This window comes from Manacus candei, unplaced genomic scaffold (assembly GCF_025592945.1).
Source record: "Manacus candei isolate 608988 ecotype Guabito, Panama unplaced genomic scaffold, ASM2559294v1 h1tg000014l, whole genome shotgun sequence".
NCBI lineage: Eukaryota > Metazoa > Chordata > Aves > Passeriformes > Pipridae > Manacus > Manacus candei.
The window spans coordinates 70,137,345-70,163,111 of NW_026138062.1; the positions used below are offsets into that span (position 1 = coordinate 70,137,345).

General features: G+C 37.1%; 1 protein-coding gene across 18 annotated transcripts in view; it reads right to left on the reverse strand.

Moving 5' to 3' along the window:
• LOC127467540 (uncharacterized) overlaps positions 1-25,767 on the reverse strand; it is a 284,446-nt gene that overhangs the window by 15,060 nt on the left and 243,619 nt on the right. For 9 of the 18 annotated variants that reach the window (XR_007903162.1, XR_007903164.1, XR_007903161.1 and 6 more), the window contains one exon: positions 22,306-22,369. Coding sequence is in view for 8 of the 18 variants with exons in the window: in XM_051779616.1 (XP_051635576.1) it covers positions 24,481-24,606 (126 nt within the window). In the remaining 10 variants the exon portion in view is untranslated. Of the gene's footprint in view, positions 1-22,305; positions 22,370-24,454; positions 24,607-25,767 lie in introns of those variants that run through there. The other 9 variants (XR_007903160.1, XM_051779616.1, XM_051779617.1 and 6 more) reach the window with 1 other exon arrangement.

The window sequence follows — 25,767 nt, forward strand, 5'->3', positions numbered from 1 at the left end:
AAAAAGCAAACCAACAAAACCCAACAACAGCAGCTAACTGATAGAAATGTTTTTTAATAATTACTTTTGGGGTTTTTTTCTTCTCCATCTAGTGATCCTCTGAGATCCAACCTGGGAGCTTTGCAAAGATGTAAAAGTTGTAAATAAACTCCTAATGACAAAATCACATATTTCAACTACATCTGGGAAGTTCAGAAAGCCAGTTTGAAGATACTGCCCCTAGGTGAGTCTGATAAACATAGTTAAAAGCTACATGTCATAAAACACATAACCAACAAGTTTTAAAGAGATAATTATTCCATTAATACAATAGGCAGGAAACTAAGTAAATATACTACTGTATTACACTACTCAAGCATAAAAGTTCTCCTTAAAGCCTTAAGCCAGCAACTGAGTCTTATAGTGTTTCTTTTTTTAGAGAGAAACACTATACCTCTGTACAGATACAGACACTGTAGGCATAGTTATTTGAAAAATTAATTACCAAAACTTTCTGTGGATTTTAGTTAGGTAACTGCAGCCTTCCTGGGCTGAGAAAAAACCCTTGTGATGTAGTGAAATGTCATAGTCCTGATTTATGAAGGATGCAGAATTTACGATCCAATGCAGAAGTGGCAGGCTGCTTTGTTAAATCCACCTGCAAGAGAAGGGCCACGTGATGCTTTTCCATGGAAAAGTGGTGCTGTTAAGCCTTGATGATATTAGAATTCTTCAAAAGCATGATGAAGCACAGTATTTTTTCAGCCTGTCAAACAGTGCCATTACACTTGCTTCATTCTTAGAATTCAGCAAATAAGTCAACAAGTATTTTCATTATTCAGTGAGGAGCACCAGAAAGCATGAGACAAACAATACATGAGGACAGGCTTATAACTTCTACCTTTCCACCAATTCTTACAGATTTCAACTGTTTAAAATTGTTTCCTGCACTCCTGTCACTACTTTAGCTAGTGAAGTCATAGCAGCAGCTTTCAATTTTAAATACCAGGCATTCAGCACTCAATGAATGTGCAGCAAGTTACGTTACATCAGCACACCATTTCCCCTTATTCCAGGGAAAACTACTTGTACAAATTCTTGGTACTCATATTCATGTATTCCCAGATTACGAGTGGGGTAAAGGAGCACTAAAAATATACTGTTTGTTATTAATCTCATTTCTTAATATTTTTCTATCATTTTTGGAAAAAGAAAAATACAGTTTCTTGCATCCCTTTAAAAGCAATATACATTTGGATTAAAAAAAAAAGGCAAAAACTACTATCAAGTAGCACTCCACATTCATTCATCTATAGTCTTGGTATGATTATTACTGCTCATGATTGTGAGCCCTGGAATCCTCTCACTCTATTTTCCTCCAGGTTGTATTCTGCTTTTAACAGGAAAGAAAAGACTCACTATCTTATCTGAATACAGGGATTTTCTTTTGATTTGTAAGAGTTTCAAATATGATATCATTAGGTGTGGAAGTAAAATCCACAGAACCTATGTTCATTTCAGCTTATTATCCAAAGGGTTAAAATAGACCTGAGGGAGCAATAATATTTCTCTCACAGACTACACTCTCACTTCAAAATAAATCAGAAAAAGGGATCTCAAGCAAAGGGTTTTACCCATGTAAACCCAGTTATGCCCTTCATTAAGGTCTATTCACTCCTCTGCTTCAGAACTACAGTCAGAATTTACCCAAACTGTCACTGAACTGCTATTTCCCTGTACCCACAGTAGGAAATAGCAGTACCTGAGATGAGACTCAAGCATGGTAAGCACAGATAAATACCACTGCAGGATAAGGAATGGAGACGTTGTGATATCCTCAATATCAGAGTACATATGAAATTCAAATTTGCAAGTCTTTCATAGTGATCCAAACCCTGTTTTCTTAAGTACATATATACTGCACTGCAGTGAATTTCACCCAATCAAGGCTTTAATGACCCTCACGGTCTTAGCAGCTTCGAGAAGAGATCAATAGGAAAACCAGAGTGATAAGTACCAGTGCCAGCTTCATGAGCAATACCACTGTGCACTTTATAGACTAAATGGGGAAGAAACAACACTGATCAGGAATGAACACAAAGTAAATTGATTGTTGGGATCCTGAATGTCACAATTGTACCCCATGTGTGGGTATACAAACATGATCTGACTGTGTCTACCTGTGGATAAAGAATATTTGGACTTAATTTTGGATAACAAGTTAATTTTAAATTTTGTGGAGAATAACCTGGACTGGATCCAGCAAATGCATGGAAAATGCAATGCTGAAAGGAAGAACATAGGTTGAAAAGCCCAGTTGTACTTCTATTTTGATATTATAGTAAACTACTGTGTAGCATACTAAGAAAGTCTTGGGCCAGAAAGCTTGCACTAACATTTTTCCAATATGAATTTGATACACTGAGATAACCTATATATAAACTGTAGGAGAACATTTTCTCATTTGCCATGGCTACCAAGGTATAGCCAAAATTAGCCTAAAATGAGATGTACCACTCAAATGAATTTTCATTAGTTCATCCTGTTATAAGAAACACTTTGACAATCTGGAGGGATTTCAGAGAAAGACAAGAGGTGTGATTAGGCCACACAGACTGGAGAATAACTGTCAACAGAGGTAAATATTTTAAGTATTTGCACAACAGCCTACAAGTATTTGTTAGGCATTACTCCCACAGCAAAAGTGAGAGGTTTTCCATACACAGTCCTGTGTAGGAGTGAGATGGAAGTAAGAATTTCTATTTGTGTAACACGGAATTATTTTTCACAATGAAACACTATTTAAAGATATTGGCTAATGTCTACAAAATTAGCTTACACCAAAGATGAGTATGCACTAACCCCTCACTGGCTCAGTAAGCATAATGGATCACTTTCAGCTCTAGTTCTTATGAAAATAAGAAGTCAATATGAATATGAAAATAAGGAAGTCAAAGAACCACATCAGTGGTAAGAATCAATAGAGAGGAGGGACCTCTGAGCATGGCAGCAGTTCAAGGATTCAACTGCCTCGACAGTGATTGAAACAAGATCACAACAGCAACATCACAGCGAGAATCCTTCTACCTGACCTTTCAGGGAATCAAGGTTTTTATGAGGATATGGAAATACTGTAAAACATAGAAGAGAAGAGGAAGTAATTAGGAATTAAGGGGACTATTCACGGACAAAAGCATGATGAAAACCTTTTAATCTTGAAATCAGGAAATATAGGAACTTAGAGGCATTGGCAAATATGTAAAAGGACTTAGGACAAGACATAACATCCAGAAAGAAGTAAAGAAGACAAAAAATAGCGGTGCATGGATTTGCCTTGGAGTTAAGAGTAGCTATTACGAGGCTTCAATTAACTTCTTTGGCTTGGGGTTTTTCTAAGAGTCTTTGCTGTAATTGTGATATGGAACAACCTGCAAAAGGTGAGACAGCAATGTACCTTTATGTAAAATCTGGACCTTTTCTTTATGCTGAACAATAGATGTATGTCAGCATGTCTGACTTATACCAAATTCAAACAAATTTAACAAAAGAGGATAAAATCATAGAAAAATAGAGTAATTTAGTTTGGAATATGGAATATACATATAAGATGACTGAGTCCAACAATTAACCCAGCCAAGTCCAGCACTAAACCATGTCCTTAGTTTCACATCTATACACCCTGTAAATACCTCCAGGAATAGTGACTCAACCACTTCCCTGGGCAGCATCAGACCTCTTACTTCCCTTCCCTGCCAAATCCTTTGCACCAGAAGTTCCATCAGTAGACTGAATCACGACCACCTTAATCAACATCTTGTAATGGATTTGTGCAAATCCAATTTTTCTTCAAATATTTTTAAAAGTACAGTTGTTTGAGCAATGGCATAATGCACTTTTGTCCATGAAGTCTACTTTAATCAGTTTTGTACATAATACTAAAAAAAGATGTTCATTCTACTTTTTTCTTACCCTCTTCCCATGTTTTCCACTTGGAGGTACACTGTGTAAAAATTGCTGCTGTGATTGCGTGACCGTCCATTGTAACAATGGTACTTTCTTGTACAACCATGTAATTCATTTGTTCATACCATATATAATTCACTATTCACATGTAGCATGTGCCCAGCAAATGCAGAGGAGCAAGTCTGGCTAACTACAGGTGTAACTCTGCAAACACGAGCTATGCTAAATAACAATTAAGATATAAGCAAGGAACAAGGACTGTTCATAGAAATCCCTCAGCTCTTTCAACAGTGGTACAGACAGGGTAAATCTTGCACCACAGAGGGAACAGCAGGACAGAAGGGCTCAGCTAAGACCTTCACTGACATCTCCCCTCTCTGGGATACTCAGCACCCTGTACTGCTTGATACTACGAGCACTTCTATCTCAGTCTGGGTTTACACATCTAAATTGCCCTCCGAACCACCTACAAGTTTGGAACCTTCTTGCAGTGACTAGCATTCAGATACTTACTTAATATAGAACATACATGATTTCTGCATACCTAAAATTTGTGTCTTCTCACTTTTACCAAATTTTCACTAATTCTTGTGCTTTAGAAAGAGGCACAACATGTTTATTAGGAAATATGTTGTTTTCTTCTCTCCTTTTGCTCATTTATTCTCTACCACAGCAGTCAGAATAAGAGATGACGCTGCATTATATGCTATGAGCTGTACTGTATGTAGTTTATTACCACACAGATAGGATCTTGTCGCCATTTATTCTTGTTTTGTGGTGAGGGGGTTCTTTTATTTTGATGATTCATAAGGGGAGGAGAAAGGCCACTGAAACCCTAACAGAGATCGCAGGTTTTACTGAGTTGTCCGCAATGACTTTATCTCTTTTTCTGGTATTTTTAAATTCATTTAGAACACAACAAAGGTCATAAATAGTTCAAACTACTTCTTTCAATGCCTGTTAGTTTTTATACACCACTGTTGAATTTTGTTTGACATTGTGTCATCCACTACTGTAGGTCTGAGAGCTCCTATTTGAAGTTCCCCACATAGTGTGTATTGGACTTGAGTAACCCAGGTAATTGTACCATTTGCAGATGCTGCCATCCCACTGCCTGACTTTCTTTCCTTTATTTCTATTTATCAAATAACAACCATCATAACATGAAGCAGTGGAGCAGCCCACTCTAATCTTTCAGTCACAGAGAAGGACAACTATATGTTTTTACTCTAGACATTCTCATCTAGCAATTTTCACTATATGATGAGGATTTCCCTCTCCACCACTGACTACTTAGCTTCCTTAAAAGTTGCTCCTGTGGAGAAAACTTTTGGAAGTCCAAAAATTATCTTGTCCGATTCTTCCCCCCCTTCTTTTCTAATAATTGGTTAAAAAAAAAAAAAAGAAGTGAAAATAAAAGAGCTAGTGGAATAGTGAGGAATTAACATATTTTCAAAAATAAAAGGCCTGGTAACTATGATATTTGTGTCAGTATTTTAGCATCATACTCTAAATAGAGCCTCCTCTAATTCCCAGTCTCTATCTCTTTGTATTGCACAGGAATATACTCCACTGGATTGATCTGAAAACTTGTCACAGCACTACTCCATTCTTCGGTATTGAAGAATTGTTACTCTTCAATTTGTCAGTACAGAAACTGAAACATGGTCACATGTAAATAAGAAATGTTTATACACTTCATCACATTATTCCAAAAATAGATTTCCTTAATGCAAGGAGGACATAAGCACCACTGTTGCTTTCACGGGTCAGAGAGATTGAGACCTTCTAATTACATTAACATCCACATACTACAAGCAAAGCAACTTGAATCAGAATAAAAATCCACAGTCTTAGACACTTTTTGATCTTAACCCTTTCAAACTTCTACTTTTATATTCTTGAGCTGTGAATTTTATACCTAAACCCTTTCCCACTCATGTGTCAAACATTACTCCTACAGCTGTGGGATTCTAGAAATTCATATCTGAATTTGAGATTACATAGCATTTTGCCACATACTTTAAAGAGTTAAGAGTACAATGCTCACATAAACACTTTAAATTTCTCATTCCTCAGGTGTAGAACGTACAAGTCACACCTTGAGGCAAGTGGGAGTAAAATCCAGTTTTGAACCTCCTTTATCCTGGGCTGCTCTGCATCTGCTCACATAACTCAGTCGTCTCTTTGAATCTGCCTAGGTTCTAGCAGGGAAAGCTCAGCTGTTCATGAGCTCCAGCAGTGATGCTGTGGTTTGTCCAGCTGTGCCCTGGCATGCTCAGAGTTCCTGCCTCCCCAGGGCTTGCCTGGAAAACAGCCTAATGGCCATTTCCTTGCTTCCCTCCACATCAAGAGCTCTCCTCTAGATGGACCTGGAACTTTTGGGGCCATGTCTGCAAGCTCTAGTGGTCCTTGCCATAGCAAAGGGGCCAGGGCACAGTTGAGGATAAGGAACAGGTGAGGTTACATGTCATTGCCAAGAGCATTTCTTCACCTTCCTTAATATAAAGTCAATGCTGCAGATTATTTGAAAAAGTTTGAACTTTCCACCTCTATTCACCCTCCTTATTCATATGCCATATTCCTCTCCTCTTAGACAATCAAGATCAGCAAAGGCAATCTTAGTTTTATTTGTACAGTCAGTCTTACTTTCAGGATCCTCTGAGCCTCAGCACTTGAATTTCAATTGGTGTTGTTTATTTTAAACACCTTCATTACTGCAGTCTTTATATGTGCATAAATTACATAGCTTTTAATATTTATGACAACGAAATAGTGTTATTAAATGTGTGTGTTATTATTAAATACAAGATATGCATTAATTTAAAGAAGAACTGTAGGGCGAGCTGTGTAATTACATTAGAAAACACAATGTGAAAACATCACACTGACAGAAAAAACATATTCCAATGTGATACACAGCCTTCAAACTGTGAGATGGTGCTTTTTGACTCAGAGCACAGGGGTTACACCTTTAATGTGCTGCCCAGGAAGAACTTTCATAAATATATATTTTGGACTGGTCATCATTTTGGTAAATTAGAAGGCTCATCCCTTGATCCCGATGCTGACAGTGACATCCAGCATGAGCTTGGACAAACTATTTAATTGTCCAGAGCTCCTGCTTTTCACCATGGGTATCATATCACAAAAGCATATCAGACTCCTAGGTACATCCTATTTATTAGAAGTTGTCTGTGAAAAATTATTAAATAGAGGTATATAGAAGGAGAAAGACACGAAGACATTTGCTCTCAAAGTAACAAATCTGAATGCTTTCCTGAGTACAAATGCCCTTAAAGACCTCAGTGAGGTTGCCAGGGAAGATGATAGACTTCTGAAACACTGTGTATTTCCCTGTTTTTTCTAACTGTTCCCCAATGCTTGGTGAATGTAATTGCAATGCCTTATATGAATGTATCTCAAAGTTACATCACACTTATTCTACTGGAATTTGTGAAAATATTGAATTCTTCAAAACGCTGTGACTGGTAGTCCTTGCAGTGAATAGATTTACATTTTCCATATACTGATGATAGTAATATTCTAAAGTGGATGCTGCTGAACTACTGTATATAAAGCTGGCTTACCTTTAGATAATAGATTTTTTTCAACAAATTACATAGGTTAGCAAAAAGGCGACAGTTTAGACAGCTAGTCTGCAAATGTTACTTTGCAAACAACTATAAAGATTTAAATTATGCTTTTCATTTTATAGTGATTCACTTTTCCTTCATGTTCCTTTTTTGAATAACTTTGAACTGGCTTTGTGAAGTTTCAAATGAACACTAATATTTACTCTTCTTGGACTCTGTTAGTCAGAAGATGCTAAACACATAAGTACAGGACTTTTAGGATTACTGAGTCAAATAACGTAGGACAATTTTCTTTGTCTGATAGATGGTTATTAATGATTCATTTCTCTTTTGGCCTTGGCTACTCCTACTGCTAGCAACAAGGCCTATTTCTCCTGAAAGCCTGGGGTTTTTTTACATACCTTTTTCTATTTACTTTAAAAAAAAATAATTATTTTGTGCCTGAAAAAACTTGACATTGTTAAGACTTCATTTGTACACTTATTACACTTTCATTTCTCCTCAATAATGGTCTTTGCTTGGTCTTCACATAACTATTTCCCTGTAGGACAGAACTATTGTCTGTCTGCATGGAACTGTTTCTTGGTAGCTGGGTGAGCCCCTACCTCCAGGTTTACAGAAAAGCTCTTATAGCTGAAGAAGGGACAAGAATTCACCATGTTCCCTCAATCATTTATCATTTGCCTTGCTCTTCTTTGAGTATAAATGAAGAAAATTTTATCCTAACAAAGTAATGAACCGCTGAAACTGCATTCATGAAAATTTCACCCTGGAACAAAGAAATTGTTTTTTGTTAAATAGCTTTAAATTCATAAGAAAAATGAAGATTCTAAAATATAATATAAATTACATGAATTTGAATCCTTGTAACGATGTTGGTAACTCTCTTACCCCCATTTCTTTTTAAATTTTTTTGATTATTCAAGATCAATTAAGGCCACATATATGGAGACCAAGCTTGTGGAAAAAAAAAAAAATAGAAAAAGTTCTCACTCCCTTACATTCCACAGAACTAGAATTGAATGTGCATGCTCTTATTAATGAATATTATTAAGTATTTGTCAAATATATTTATACATGTTTACTTCAATCCACAGATATAAATTTTAAAGCAGATTTAAAGCTTCTGAAGTCCTCTGCAGCTCTGAAAGCATACAGTAATTTTTAGAGCAAGTATTTTCAAATGCTTTTTTAACAAAGAGTTACTTTTCCAGTATTTCAAATGCCATGCTACAGACACTACTGATAAAAGGTGACTGGGACTGATTTTCACTTGAATATTTTGACATACTTCATCAAGGATTTTATTTATTTCTTCTTACAGGAAAGTTTTGTGGTTTTTAAGGTGTTTGGTCCACTCACTTTTGAAAAGAAAAGCCGTGAGTGAAAAATTACATTAAAAAAACCCCAATATGCTTAATTCATTTTAGAAAATTTTACTTTCTCAGTATTTCCTAGTTTCATATATATTATTGAAATATAGACTTACATTAGTGAACACCTCTCTTTAAGTACAGATTCTGTTGTCATTAACACTAATTCTGAAATAAATCTTTACTCGAGACTTCACTCAGGGAGAAATGTACTATCAGGTCTTAAAAATGTAACATTACATTTGGGAAGCTGTGTTTGACAGAATGTAATGGTAAATTGGGAGCTGAATGGTATAAGTACAGTTCCACCAAATGGAAAGAAGAGAAACAAGTGATGATGATCAGACTAGTCAGTAGAATCCTCCAATGCAATGTTAAAAACACTGTAAAATTACTGTAGTTCTCTCTAATGAGAAATTAGTATGTGGTAAAAAAGGGCTGTCTTTTAAAAGACAATATTTTTTAAATATATTTTTGTTTTCCCTCTCAAAACCGCCCATGAATATGACTCACTTCACTTTGCGTTATGCTACTTTTTGTTTAAAGCAAAAGCTTTGAGGATACCTTACATGAAGAACAAGGCAAATAATTCCCTACTTCATAACCAAAGCAAGAGTTTGCTTTGCTGTTTAGTCATTAAAGTAAATAACCTTATAAATCAAAACTCAAATTCTGACAATACATAATAACATTATTTGATAACTCATGACATAAATAGTCACATTTTCTCCTTTTTGTTGGACAGAAAAAATAGTGTTCATGTACAGAACACAGAGGCACAATTTTTCCACAAAACAAGAAGCTGAATGTAAATCTTCAGACTGCTTTTGGATGCTGAACAAGCTGATCTCCATTACAAAAATAGCTCAGGTTAAGATCTGGGTATCTCACAATACAGACCCTGCTGGTTTAACAGATTCCATATTCTGCAGATGTTTTCATAGAGTCGAAAAATTTGAAGCAGCTAAATTTACTTCAAGGAGATGGAAACTTATAATGACTTGACCAGTTTAGTGACATTTAGGGAATTAATGAGATATTCCATTAATATGTGTCATGTGAAACTGCTATTACGCTCTGGAAGGGACTAATAGACCATCACTCTGTGTCTGGAAGTGATCAGCAGTCAATAACTTCATTCTCTCACAGTTTTAAAAGGGAAGAAGTTCTGTAACCTCAACAACTCTTCAGTGCATGGTTTGAATCAGAAATATTGCTACTTCTAGCGCCACTGCACATACTGTTCTTATTCGCACAAATGTTTAACATTCTTGATTCTAACTAGGAATTTCCCTAAATTAAGTTTTGTGGTAACAGGCTGCAAATTAATTACAGTTCATATGAAAGCTGGGGTTATCTTATTCTTTTTGATTCAGGCTTTTGAGAGTTTTATATTTCTCATTCATGTAAGTAAACTGAGCAGACACAAAGGAAGGGCACACACAAGTTAACTCTCCCTTACAGTGACACTGTGCAGTAATGATATGGCTACAACATAATCACATCTAGTGTTTGTTGTCTTAGCCTAAACTGAACTAACCAGCATTATGAGATACATTGCCTAACTGTGTCAGCATCAGGCAGTTATGGCTATCTGTCTGCCTTCACACTGGATTTTTGGTTTCTCTTTAGCTTGGAATTTTGTGGGTTCCTAATAGTCAAGAGTATGGAATAATTTTGACATGGTTTCAATATGTCTGGAATGTGAACTACCCTCAATTACTACTCTTCAGACTTACCACCCTTTAAATTTATATACTATAATGGGGTTTTCTGCCTATAAAAGAAAAAAAATGACCAGGCAATACAAAAAACTTATTCCCATGGGACCTTCTGTTTATTTATAGATATGAAGTTTTACCTGTACACCTTTCCTTTTTAAAAATAATACAAAAAAAAAAACCCTTCTATTTTCAAGACATAGAAATGAATATTTTACAGTTACCAAGATGTACCAAAATGGCTGAAGCAAAACAATGTGAAGCTACAACACCCTCATGTCCTTTCCCCACATCTTTCAAGCTCCCTTTGTTTCTTCCACCTTCCTGTACTCCTCTGCCTCCATACCCAGAGCCCCTCTAAGTGCAAATGCACAGCCGCTGCAGTCCCATTCCTCACAGCCTCTCTCTTATTTTGTGTGTTGCTTCAATTTCCTTCCTTCTCTTACATCCTCTTATACTTCTTATCACATAATAATTCATCCTCCCTATTCCTTCCTTTCTCCCATATGGATACACTCTGTGTCTCTTGCTGCTTTCTTCACTGACTAGTTCAGGTCCAAAGGTTCGGTTTTGGAAAAGGTAAGAAAAATTATCATTAATTAACCCCTTGCTAGTTCCTCCCTCTTCAGAACATTAATTCCTAACATTTGTGAATATTAATTTGTAAATATTAAAAAGAAAGCAAACTTGTTTCTATAAAATCACTAGACTTCAAAACCAAATAATCTATTTTTCAAGCTTTGCAATCTCTACTTTGAAAAAACCCTGCAGTTTGAGAATAACTAGGAAACTGTTGCAGCTAGTTCTACAGTATTAGTTCTGTATTTGGTAAATTTCTTACTAATAAATAAAATAATAGATTTCCAGAAGTTATAAGTTACTTATTTTCAGTGAAAGTTTTGCAATTACAATCTCCAAGATCAACCCTTTAAAAGGCCATTGTACAAAACTCTAAAAATGAAATCTCTGATTTACCTTTGAATAGATATTGAATGTGAGAGTTTGGGGGGAAAAATCCACAAGAGGAAAAACATTGCCAATTAAAATAGTTGAGTTTAACTAAGAATCTTGTTTCTTAAAATATTTTCACACCACACCTCACTGACTTGTTGTTGAAGCATTTGAGTTCGAGTTCCATCAAAAAATTCCTTACCATGCCGGTTTTGCCGACTTGCATTAAATCTACGATGAAGCTTCTGAGTGCAAGTCCAAGTAAATTAAAGGTCCAATCAACAAAAATGGAAATCAGCCTTATAAATCACGTTGCCCACTAAGAACTGTCATTAAATTAGAGTCAAATCACATTACGCAATAACAACCGGCAGCCACTCCTCCCACACGAGAAGGTTTCCTTCACACAAACCTGAAGATGCGACGCTCGCTCCGGACTTCCAGGGTTGCCCCTTGGTGAGGATTCCCACGTCCTTTGGCTCCTGGCTTAGGGAGTTGTGTGGGTCCAGCCCCGTGGCCTTGAATCACAGCCCTTATCCGCTTTGGTATTTCCAGCAGCTCCCAGTGCTAATAAATACTGCATTCATTGGGCAGGCTGCATGTTTGCTTCCACAGACCAATACTCGGACGTTTTCAGCCAAAAACCCCCAACGTGGCTCAACACTATGCTCAGTTCCTTCCCTTCGGGCACAGCACCGCCTGCACCTGTCCTTGGTGGAGCAGTGGGGCAGCAGAAGCCCCCACGTCTGCAAGAGCCACCCCAGTCCCAGCAGTGCAAAGGGCTCCTGGGTGCCCCTGGCACGATGGTGCCTGCTGGTTCAAAGGACAGAGGCACGAGTGCCTGGGCAGTGTTCCCTGCCAGCACTTGTCCTAAAAACAGGAGGCTGGGGACAACACTGTCTCCCGCAGCAGACAACTCCTCCTGCAGCGCTTGGCAAGACAAGGGAAGGAGTTGTATGTCCCCTTCGAGCACCTGCATGGCCAGCAGCACCTTCAATAGGCATATCAGGTGTGCAAGCTGCACATATTTTTTCTGACTGCATTGCTTTTACTGCCTTGCTTTACAGCAGCAAGCGGAGAGAAATTAAGGTACTATTATCTCATAAAAGTGGCTAAGAATATATTGGCAGTCCATGTTTAAGTGTTTCACATACAGAAGCACGACCTAGAGGCAGCACCAACCACTTTATATATATATTTAACATCCTGCCACTGGGTCACTCATTATGAAGCCTATGGTCAAAAAGCTGTAAAAATGCCTTTACACCTGCAGTTTCCCTTTTAAAACTTGCCCTCATGTTGTAAATCAACAGGATGTAGGCTCCTAAATGCCCAACACTTTCTGGGGAAAAAGCAGGATTGCTTCAAAATGTTACACTAAGTATGAGTTAGGTTCTTAAACTTGTCACTAAAATTTGCATTTTGGCAATTCTGTTACAGTTATAACAAAACCTAAACAATAAAAAAGATACCTGTAAATTCTTCTCATATCTGAAGCTTAATATTTCTGAAGTGCAACATACTTTACAGTATGACTCTCAAAATCCCCTTTATCACCACAGGAATCGTGTACTTCACAAGTCGCATCCTGAGTAAATATAATTCTGAAGACAAAACCAATTTTTTTTTAGTAAAACCCTCCCTGTGCTTGTAGCCAGACTGCCAGCTGTGGTACTTCAGATGAACTCAAGCAATCAGTCTCTTCTCAAAGTAGATTTGGGCCATAAACAGCATAGGCTGAGAGTTTTCAGACTGCCTCCCTATCCAGCCAGCGATGAGACACAAGGGCAATATATGAATTAGGAGGTCTGAGCTTAATTCTTTACAATGCACAAACTGGAAATATATACTTGGGCAGTAAGGCCAAAAAAATTAGGAGTGAATATGGTAAAATACATACTGTTGGACAAATCTAGCCTAACTCTAGATCAAAAGTTATCAACATTTGGATAAAGGAGCAAAGCACATTACTTAGCACAGAGCTGAACAGGTACGTTGGTTCACTGCTGCTCCCTGTTCCCCAGCTCACAAAGGTGTCCTTGCTCAGTGACATCAGCCTCAGCAGCAGCCCTCAAACAATTTAGTTGAACATAGTATAAATCACACTTTAATAAAAATTCTACAGCCCCAAAATTCTCTCCCCTGTGAATGGCTCAACTGACATAGGTAAATCTGGGTGTTCAAAGCACTTTGGGAGTAAATCCCCTTCAGTTGTGCAAACTAAGTGTACTTAGGCTTTTTGAAGAGGTAGAGATAGAAATACTGTCTAAAAGTACAAGATCTGTGGGACGAGCTATGATATAGAATAGCAGTCACTGATCCTCCACCCAGGACACATGAATACCACACAAGCCATGTCTCCATGTCTCCTGATCATAGGCTACCGTGAAATCTACTTCCAGATCCAGACAGAACATCTTTCTTGGGCAACTTGCCAGGAAATCAACCATTTACACAGATTTAGCATGCTCCAAATGCTATTCCTAGTCTCAGGTTGAAGTTCTCTCAAGTGATAGTGAAGTTCTCATGGTCAAGTTCTCATCTGATGGTTTCTTCCTAACATGGGAAATTAATTAGTTTGTCTCAGCAAACTAATTGCAATGAATGAGATGGAGAATTTTGTGTTTGTGTTCTTTTTTTCACATCAGTGTAGTGCCATGCAAAAATCCCCACAGTAAACACACATAAACATACACACTGACAGTCATCTTTTCTTGGACATACAAATCTATTTTGATATTGCAGCAACCACCAGGTTGGGTGCATGTCAGGGAAAAGTGAGTCTTAAATTGCTTTTATTGTCCAGGGACTTTGGAAAAATGAGTCTCACAGAGTTTGAACAAATCTCAAGCCAGATCTACAAAAATTGTACTACCAAACAGTCTATGCTCTTTCCTGAGTTGGCAAGTCATGACAGAGAGGACTCATGGAGCAAACTTTGGCTTCTGCTAACCTTACAAACATGACACCAGTCCCAATCCAACCCTGTTGCCGCCATATCTGCAAAGTTTTACATTCATTTCAGGACTATCATCATGTCAGTAAAGTAAAGAATAAAAAAAGGACCAGTGAAAAAGTGAAAACGTAAAGTAAAATGGAGGGAGCTGCATTTCCCAGACAAACTGCAGATTGACCCAGATAAATCGCGCTCAACCACGGACATAAAGTTTAGTTGAGAAGACTCAGAACATTCAGATAAAAGCAATACAGGCATAATATATGTATGTTAACTACATACAAGAGAATGTAAAATGTACACCCCTCCCTTTTCATTCAGCCATAAAAGCAAAGCAGGTAGTACACAAGACTGTTCTGACTCTTAAAAAAATGATTATTCTGCTGTTCTGTATCTGTGTCCTTTTACTGAGACTCTTGGTGCAATGGTTGGTGCACACCAGCATCAGTCTTACCCAAGCCAAACAACTACATTAGCCAGAAAGCCTCCAAATACAGTTTTTTAGGGGTGAGATCTTTCCATTCAAAAGCAAGGGAAAGAGAAGCCTCATCTTTGACTTTCTACTCAGATTTTGCAAGTATTCCTGAAAAGACTTCATCAGTGTGAGGCTTGATCTTACTATTTCTAGAAGTAGCATAAAAGAAGAGGTGGAGGAAAAAGACAACAAAATTGGCCTGAAATTTCCATATAAATTATATGTATTACAATAAAATACAGCTGGAAGTTCCACCTGAATATGAGGAAAAACTGCTTTATTGTGCAGTGACTGTGCACTGAAACAGGCTGCCCAGAGAAGGTGTGGAGTCTCCCTCACTGGAGATATTACCAAACCTTCTGGATGCAATCCAGATGTGCTCTGGGATGACCCTGCTTGAGAAGGGAGGTGGGACCAGATGATCCACTGTGGTCCCTTTCAAACTGAACCATTCCGTGAAATATTCGGAAGCCTTATGCAAAAGTAAACTCTATGAAAAAAATCACTCTGATGCAAATATTTTTACTATGCGAGAAGAGACAAAGCAGAAACAATGTAATTTTTCTGCGCTACATAATGCAAAAGCATTAGCTTTTCAAACTTGTATTTAGCTGCTATAAAAGCAATACTCACATTTAAACAGGGCCTGCCAGATGTATTTAGTTTTAGTTTTATTAAAAATACCAGAAGCTGCTCTTAATAGATAAATGAATGTCATATGAAAACATATTCAAAAAATTTGAAAAATTTCAGGTGCACTTCTATTCCAACTTTATCAGTTAAGCAACCTATCACAGGTCTCTTGCTGAAGACCTTCAATAAACAAGTTTTAGAGATTCCTAAGAGCTGTTTGTCATTTTTAAAGGATAGAATAGCAAATAAAACCTTTCCTGGGATTGCTTTAAAATATTTTACCACATTCTGTATATCTAAAAATCTCTTAAGAACTTTAACTTTTTCGAAGACTAGGAATTCAAACAAAGGATGAGACCAAGTGAAACTCAGCATTTTCTTTTGCTGAAGGGAAACAACAAGAAGAGAAATTCACTCATATATTTTGACTATTCTCTGCTATTTCAACACCGTAAAATTACTACTAACTTATTTTACCTCCTCTGGTAAACTGGATTAATGGCAGCTTTATTCCACAGAAAGGCCTCAAAATGGCTGGACCCAAAACACCCAGGCTCTATCAGTGCATCTGACCCACAGTTATTAACTCAGAAACGTCCCTTTAACTCTGTTTTCTCTGGACACGGCTCTGGACACAGGCACTCTGGGCTGCAGAAGGAAATACAAACGCTCCCCAGCTCTCTGAAGTGACTTAGCTCTAAAGACAAACAGGATCTGGCATTAAAGTGCGTTTTCACCGTGATGCAAGTTTCTGCGTTGGGAAGCAGGGCTAAGGTCATGGATAACACTTGATCTTTACCCAGGAAATTGTGGCAAGCAGAAGGGTGCTGGGCAGGTCAGCGCCTCTGCAGTCAGGTTTTCTGAAGGACCAAACTTGGGAAAGGCTGGCGACCTGTGTCTCCCCAAAGAAACAACTGGGAGTTGCAGGTCAGTTGGATCTCAAATTTTTCCCCAAATACCCTAATGGAGACTTCTCCCAAATGCAAGAAGCAACATAAAGGCACAAGGATGACAATGTTACGGCTTACTTACAGGAATGAACGCTCTCAGATGGGCCCTAGATTGGAACACATCCATGTGTAGCCACATTACAAAGTGCATTTATTTACTACAGAATCATCATAGCAGTGTAATGTTGAGCCTACATGACTGACTAATATTCCAAGCACACTGTAAAGGTAAAAAATGCCAGACTTCACCTAAAACAGACAATATGTTTTATGACTTTAAAATGAAATCACAGAAGATTTAACTCCATTCAGCTGTTCTTAATAGAGCTTTTTTCCCCTTTGTTTTTCATTCTCTACCTTAATCCGCTTCAAAATTACCTCACAGTCTCATTCATTTTTGCTCGTAACTTGATAACTCTTACCAAAACAATGTATTGCACATTACAGGGCAAAAATCTTAAATTAAAGAACAGAGAAAGAAATAGAGAAAATGTATATTCATTAAAGCTGGTGATGGTGCACTAAAAATTTGCATAGCAACCTGCAACTCTGTCTGACAGAATTACAAATTTATCATGCCTTTGAAGGATAGATGAAACATTCCCACATTTTCTACATCAGTCATTTCTATTCAGTTCAGCTTAGTATAAACAATTTCCCTTATTTTGCAACTAATTGAAGAATTAATATAAAAGGATTTGAACACCTGTTGCTCTGTTGGCAGAAACCAGCAATTACAATGTTTCTTTCCAGTGAACTTAAACTACAGAAGAAAAAAATTAAAATAGAAAAAGAAGAAAACATACTGGTGACCAGGGTCCTTTCGAATCCACAGAGGATATGACAGTTTTTATTCAGATTGAGAGTGGTCCCTGTTAAGTTTCATTGGTTGATGGAGGTCTCCTCTCTATCCCTCCATTTAGCCACTGCTCCCTTAAGCATTTTCCATTAACTTGGAGTAGCTTTGATTCACTCAACCTCATCTCTCCTCTGTCCCACATACTTTAAGTTAGGCTTAAAATCCATTGTGCATCCACCTCTTTACCAATTTCCTATCACAAACAATCACCACTGAAAATAAATGCTGTTAAAAAGAGAGACTAAATCTATTTTCATCTCCTTTTTGATTCCTTATCTAGGAGAGTGGTAAGGTAAGTCTTAAGCTGAGATAGATAGAGTCAAACCGGGGCCTGTAAGCAACTGATTTTTTGAATAGACAGACATGGAAAGACAACAATAACCAAAACACAATCAGTTGTCAAATCCACTTAAAATAAACATTCTTAACTTTACTTGCTGATGCAGAACATAAACTAATGAAACACTGGAAATATTGAACATCTTGTTATGTTCACCTCCAATAAAAGTAAAGCCAGAAATGCAGGGGTTCAAAATACCCTGAAGAAAGAACTATTTGCTGTTAACTTTGGAGCTCCAGGACCAGAGCCCTCACCCCATGTGGAACAGCCATGTTTCACACTTTCCCTATCCCATGGGAGTCTGGCCTGCCCATGGCCCACATCAGTGGTGTCCCCCTGAGTAGAGCACCACAGGGGCGTTGTTCCACTCTTTTGCTTTATATCAACAAACTTAAATCATTTTCCATCAAAATTATCACTATTACTGTCTTAAATTATAAATTAATATTCCTGAAAATAATAGTCCTTTTACTTTCTATGGAAAAGTATGTGGAAACATACAGTATCAGTTTTTCCCAACTATTTTGGAATGAGCCTTGTCCAGATGCTTCGACTTTGGCAGCAGTGTGTTCCATCACATTCAGGAGACCTCATCTTTGAGGTCATTTTCAGAAGCAGCTCTCACTTAAAAAATCATGATGAACATGTAGGCACAGTCTTTTTCCTTCTTGCTTCATAGCTTTTACTGGGAATGGTTAAACTGTAAAAACACTCAGTCCTTTCTCTCTTTTGGTTAGGACACCTGTTCATGGGATGTACAGATCTTATGGGATTTTTTTAAAGAAAAGGTACACAAACATACAGAGAACATCAGGACTAAGGAAGGATGATTTTGTCTACAGCACCTGGTCCACACGGGTAAAAGCACCCAGTGCTGGGAAGTGCCACTGTCATCAGTTCCCAGTGCTTTGGGAACCATTCACACAGGGAATGTGACTTCTCCAAGTCCTTCTGAGTTGGGAATATGCACCAGAACCTAATTCTGGGCCAAAAAAGACAAGGGCATTGTGGTTCAGGGTCAGCCTGACATGCTGTGTAAGGACATGGGGGCTGAGATCCCAGAGTGGGTCTGGGCTGAGCAGCACATGAATCTTCCAAAGTGGAAACACAGGTGGGTCTGCAGGTCATTTGGATCTGAGTTTAAAACACCAAGTTGTTCAGGCACAAAGCAAGAATATTGTAAATCCAAGGAAGACCAGGATCAGCTTGTGACACTGCCTGCTACTATCCAAGCAGCAGCATGAAATACTTTTTGGAAAGTATTATAAGGACAGAAAAAAATTCCTCATTTTTTTAAAAAATGTGCACTCATGTAACATCAGAAATGAAAAAAACAACTGTGTAGGATAAGCTGTTTCCATGAAGAAAGAACGAAGGATTAAATACTTGATATTTTCCTGAATTTATAAATCAAAATAAACTTTTAAAGCTTTCCTGTTAATGTCATGAAAATAATCATCAGTCTTTCCTTAAGTGTCTGCAGTACATAGTAACAGCCCATTAAGACAACGTGTCAGCATTGTTCATAACAGGATTTAAATGAAATAATCAAGTCATCAGGACTATTTCAACATCAATAAAGCCTCAGAGTGTTCATTATGTACAGCCACGAAACAATACCTTTTTTGCATACTTTCCCTGATCAGATTAAAGTGGTGATGAATTCCTCGATGGCTCAAGTGTGCTCCAAGGAAAGCTAGAAGGTTGTACAGTTAACTCCCAGGGTGTAACTCTAAACCATACAACCTACTACCTCAACCCGGATGCACACAGCTTCCGACGGTGACCATAAAGTCTTCTTCACTTCTTCAGCCTTTCTTTGAAATAGGCCTATATATTTCCTAGGGGGGTAGGCTTTCAACTGCAGTTATTCCCCACTTTTCAGACAAAAAGACATGTTCTTAGATAGGTTTTTCTACTTCAGAGGTAGAATGTCTGTTCTATGCTGTTTATATATGTATAAAGATATATACGTGTGTTGTGTGCATATATATATATACATACATATTTGATGGGAATGATGCAAGCCCAACTACATTTCTGGAAAGAAATTGATATTTGGCCTTATTTTACAATAAAAATAAAATACAAAAATCTTCTTGGTTTTTCTACATTTTTTTTTGAGTGTAATACCATGCAGTGGTATATTTAATAAAGCCAGGAAACGGTATATCCTACACTCCTTCATTGAAAACCCTACAATTCCCTCACACTTCTTTCTAAATTTTAATAAGATATTAAGCCAAGTGTGCTTAAAGCAACCGATAAAAGAACAAATCACTTAATCAAGTTTGAAGATAAGGCAATGGACAAGAGAAGCATTCCAAACCCAGTATAGTTCTGTACACTCATTTGGGCTTGTTGTCAGATACCACTGTGGTGTGTGCTACACAGACCTCTGCCAGATCACCACACTGACACAGACCCATAGAAGCGAGCTTGTGCAGTGTGTTTCAACACAAGATCGGATCTACGGGTTTATGCCAATTGGCATCGCTGATTACAATTTTCCTTTTAAAGGGGGACGCAGAAGACTTTAAACAAACAAACATATGACGCGATATAAGAACGAGTATTCGAGATTGAAAGTATTACCATCTACTGCAAAGAAGGCTGCTTCAAGCTTAACTGCATAAATGGTGGAGGCAGCAAACAAGCCAGTGATTTGTAACTAGTTTCTTTTTGAAAATGGAAGAAAATCTATTTTACTTTTTTTTATAGAGTGATGGCACAGCACTGTTTGTCTTCAGCAGGAATTAACATCCTTTTGCTCACCCTTTGCCTTAACAATGAATCCTCAACTCCCAACTTGCACCTGACTATAGTGTGCACACAGCAAGCAAGACTGGAATCAATAACTGGACATGACATAGAAGTAAACAATACAGGTTTGTCCTTTGTGTCTGAGCTCATATCATGTGCTACAACTCAAAATAAAAATCACCCCACCAAATCCGAAAGGTGTGAGGCACGCTGGAGTGCTGCTCCCATACGACATTACGAAGACTGCTTAGCTATTTCTTCAACTTACACCACAGCTACATACTGCTTGACAATAACTTGTTGATTAAACAACGGCTATTAATCAAAGCAAAGAGGTTGATTTGTATATATTATTCGCTAATCCTCCCATTAATGCGATTCCCTAATAATAGGAATGCAAGTGGAAACGCGATCTTGTAAAACTCCAGGGTTAATGCCTACAACAAATCCTTCCTTCTTGTGACTGGCAAGCATAGTATACAAATTATCACACACTAAAAGCAGGGGTACTCCACACAACAGACTGAAAACAGGTCCTTTGGAGTAATAACCAGTAATTCAGAAAGGTGAGATACAAACAGTTTTATAACTTTCATATTCTAGGTGAAAGCACTAACAAACACTGCACTTTGAAGTAGAACATCTCACACATCAGAATAACTTTTAACAATACCACCACAAATGCATTTGTAAAATACAGGCATAAGATACAGGTATAATTTTAAAACCAGGTGCTATAAAAAGGTGACTTTTGATTTCAGCAGGTTACTGAAATCTGCGTCTCAATACCATCTCAATACCTTCCTTCCACTAGTTTCCACCAAAGGCCTAATTCTGCCATTGTTAGTTGGGCAAAATTCCTTCTAGGAAAATAAATGTTGTCAATAGCAAAGTTTTTTTATCAGGGCAATGCTTCATTTTCTTGCAGATTGCAACATGTATTTTGAGTTCAGTAATGATGGTTGTAAATTAGTGAATTACCTTTTCCTTTTCTTTTTTTTTTTTAAACTTGCTGGATTAAATATTGCATGTTGAAGCACACCCTTTTGCATTTTAAAATAATGTTATTTTATTTTTCTAGAACAATCTCTTTTAAACCTGCTTTCACTTTATGTGCAACACTTCAGCATTCAGAAGGAATGGTATTTTTATAGCTGTTTTCTGCTGACACTGAGGAGATAGAATATGTAAAGACAGGACTTCAAACTAGAAGAGCTATCCCAGTATCAGAAATAAGTATGCAGACTGCATATACAACTTACTGAATGGTTTCATAAGCACTGTAAAATTGCTTTTCCAATTTTCTTTTTTTTTTTTTGTGAACAGAAGAGATATTCCGCATTTCAAAACTAATTGATCACTGTGTTATAGTTACAAACTAGCAAAAAAATATGTATTATAAATATACTAGTGACATGAATATACTAGGAAATATATCATATATATATTATATATATATGATATATTTCCTAGGCATAACCAAAAAGCAAATTATGTTTTAATTTTTCAGTTAATTCTAAAACTTCATGTAAACATAGAGTATAAAGCTACAGCTTTGTACAGCTACAGCTACATAAACTGCAACATTCCCGACAGAAAGTAACAAGAACAAAAGTGTAATACACATATCTGAAATTATATTTGTAGGCTCTGTTCAGGAAATAATTTATTAAAATCTAAACTGCTTCATATTCTTGCTAATAGCTTTATTTTTTAACAAAAGAAATTTCAAGATCACTGTGTTACCTTCGTTGATTTCTGGTATAATTAAATTCTTCATTTTCTTTTTTCATTTTTATTTTTTCTTTCACTAAAATAAAAAAAAAAAGGCGAGAGAAAGATTTTGAAACATTTGCTTTATGTGAAGTGTTTTCTGAACAACATGAAACATACACAAAATTAGTAATTATGCTTTTAAGATATAAACCCGACACATTGCTGACGCCCCTCCTCAGGGCCATGGGAAGACATGCTGTGAACACGCACACGTTGGCAAAGGGAATCTTTCATTTACTATTTCCTAGGCTTTTCTCACCCCGCAAATACTTAATTTGTATTAGGAATTTTGGAAGGGAAGGAGCAAACTTAAAAGGAAGTACTTTTTATCAGACAATGAATACAATTAGGTAATTTGGTCCGGAATTTCACAAAAATACCGGGATAAAGTAAGGGGCTTAAATCAAAAAACATTTACAAAAAATTATGGGAGGGGGAAAGTGATTAGTATGACCAAATAGAGAATATTGAAAAGTTATTTTAAGGTAATGCAAGCCTTGGTTTCTCGACAGGCTTAGGTACGAATGACAAACAAAACTATTCCAACAAAACTATTGGGGAGGGTAGGATCACCATAAATCTAAGAAATACTTTCTGGTCCAAAATGGATATATGGAGGTTTATGTGTCATATATATAAGGTCTCTATTCAGCAATTTCCCAGAATTCATTGCAGAACAACAAAAATATAAAGTAGTAAAATTGGCATATAATCTTAGAAGTTCCTGTCTAATCAGTAATGTATAAAAAATGAAGTACACATTAAAACAATTCTATTTTGTAAAGTCATAACACATTTATAAAGCTTTTTATTAGACACACACACATCATGAACATTTTGAAAAAAAAAAACAAACTATAAGAGTTTCTGATGAAAGAGATACTGTAATTTCAAAGTAATTTCAAGCTGAGGACATCTGTATTTTTAACATAAATTAAAAAGACTAGGAAAATATTAAAAAAAAAATAAATCCAAACTACACAAAACACCGATTTGGCTGAGCTTTTCAAAATCTGTCAGTCAGAATGAATTTTGTTACACACTCTTCTAATTGCCTAGGAATATGTTACAACAGACAGACAAATGCCTTAAGAAAAAAGCTCTACTAAAGCGTCACATGCTCAAAACTTACTTTAACTGTACATGCACTTATCACAAACATTCTGAATGGGTATTTTAAATACTATTTTCAGCTATTCCTGGACAAGTGCTGCTTTACCGAACATCTTAAAATAGTCACTGTTACTAGCTGCAGACCAGGCGTAGTTCATGAATGTCCCAATAATGTGCCTTTTATTCCAGTGCTTATCACACTGATTTCTTTGTAAAGGATTTAGATACAAACTGTAAGAAACTCATATATGAATTAACTCAATAACAACTTTAATATACTGGCTACAAGAGCGATCCTTTCCTGCAGCTTAACACTTTTTTTTTTCCACTTCTCCTCTTTAGAAAGTGAAAGTATGAGTCACACTGTAAAAAAAGAATTTAATTTCCTTAGCAACCGGATCTAAATACCCACAACTTTCTTAGAGATAACCAAAGTTTCAACTGAGCAAACGTAACATTAAGGTCTTTGCATAACTCCAGTGCTTAGCTAAGAGAAAATGTGCCTAACAACTTCTACAGACCCTCAGTTTTTTGTTTACTTTCTATTTTCAGCAGTATTAGATCAAACACACACCCAAAAAGTTAGTTTTAAAAAGTGTGAACATCTGACTACATTAAAATTAATACACAAGAACTCAGTTGCAAAACAACATGTTTAAAACAACTTTAAAAAAAAAAGAAAAAGAGGAAAAAAAGAAACAGAAGTTATACCTGATATGAAAGGTACGTTTTCACTCAGTGCCAAATACTGCTATATGAGCAATAGTGAAAAAAACAAGCAAACAAACAAAAAATTCACTCCTTCTTTCTTTTTTCGTTTCTTTTTCCTTTTTTTTGTTTTTTTTACTTAAAATCTCCTATGTTCATTTTGTTACACTGTTTTAAGCAGCTCTAACATGTCCTGATGCCTCTGTAGTGAAACATGCCAGATTTTTTTTTTTTTTTTTTTTTTTTTTTTGGAAGCAGGAGAGTCACTTTTTTTTCTTTCCTGCACTCTTGTATGTAGGACAAACTCAGATTTGTTTCTTCTTCTCAGGGCTCCTGTTCTTTCTCGGAAGAAGACCAGGATGCCTGTCTTCTCTCTCTCTCTCTCGCTCTTCTCAGAATTCCAGGCACAAAGCACTGCGCAAAAGCTGCACCAATCCTTGCCGCAACTGCCTGCACAGGACAAGAGGTGGGGAGAGACCAGAAAATTCACCTCGCCCCTGCGCCGGTTTTATAAATGGGGATTGCACAAATCTGCCCGAGCGAAGGGGTGAAAAGGCAGGGTGCCAGTTTGCTACACTACGCTGCAATGAGCTCATGTTCAATGCTGTCGCCCCGTTTGCCCGGTTCAAACGCCTGTTCATTAAACAGGAGGAAGGGAAAAAAAAAAAAAAAGCCACCAGAAAAATAAAAAAAACAACTTCTATCCTTGAGACCCTCTAAACTACACAAAATCAATAAAAAAAAATAAAACGCGTAGTTTTAAAATGCAGTTATGGAGTATAAATATTCTGCTTATATTTTCTTTCTTTCTTTTTTTTTTTTTTTCTATTTGGAGATAAGAAGCAGAATTTATCAGGCGTGAAAGGGACAGCCTCCTGGTGGTGTGCCAAAAAAGCCAGAATAAAGGCAAAGTTGTGCTTCAAAGCTCAATCGCTTGCTGAGTCTGGCTAAAGTCAAGTATTAAGATCCACCATTTTCTGAGCCATGTAAGAAAAGAGGAAAAAAGTCAGAACGGGCACCGCTTTCCAAGTCTCCGTTGGCACCATCACAAAATCTCAGCCGTAAGGTCACATGATGCTCTGCCAAATGTGGAGTGCATTCCCATAAACCATTCTGCTGATACTGCGAAGGCAGCTATTGTCTAGTTTATACCCAAAGTTCAGCCCACTCTTCATTGAATTAGCTGAAAAACGCATCACCTTTGGGGGTTGGGAGCCATGGAAACGTCTACCTGGCAGGCTGCCCACTTTTTCTGCCCATCAACCAGAGATGGAATTGTGCTGCCTAATGTAATGATGACGAGGAATGTGAAGAGTCGTCCAAAGTGAATCTGATTCTTGCAAAGCCTGCTTCATTTGCACAGCAAACTCTGGCTTCTTGTCGTTAAAAAGGGGAGGGGGGAGGGAAGAAGAAGAAAAAAAGCGCCTTTCTCCTAAATGTAGCAATTAAAGGTCTAGTAAACATGCCTAGTCTGCAACTTTCCTTCATAACATACTGAAATGGTTCCCAAAATAAAGCACTTGGTATAACACAAATTTTCTGATTTAAAGCAGCACTCGCTTCTCCCCAAGAAGTTAATGTGGCATCCCCTGGACATTTTTTTCTGCCTAA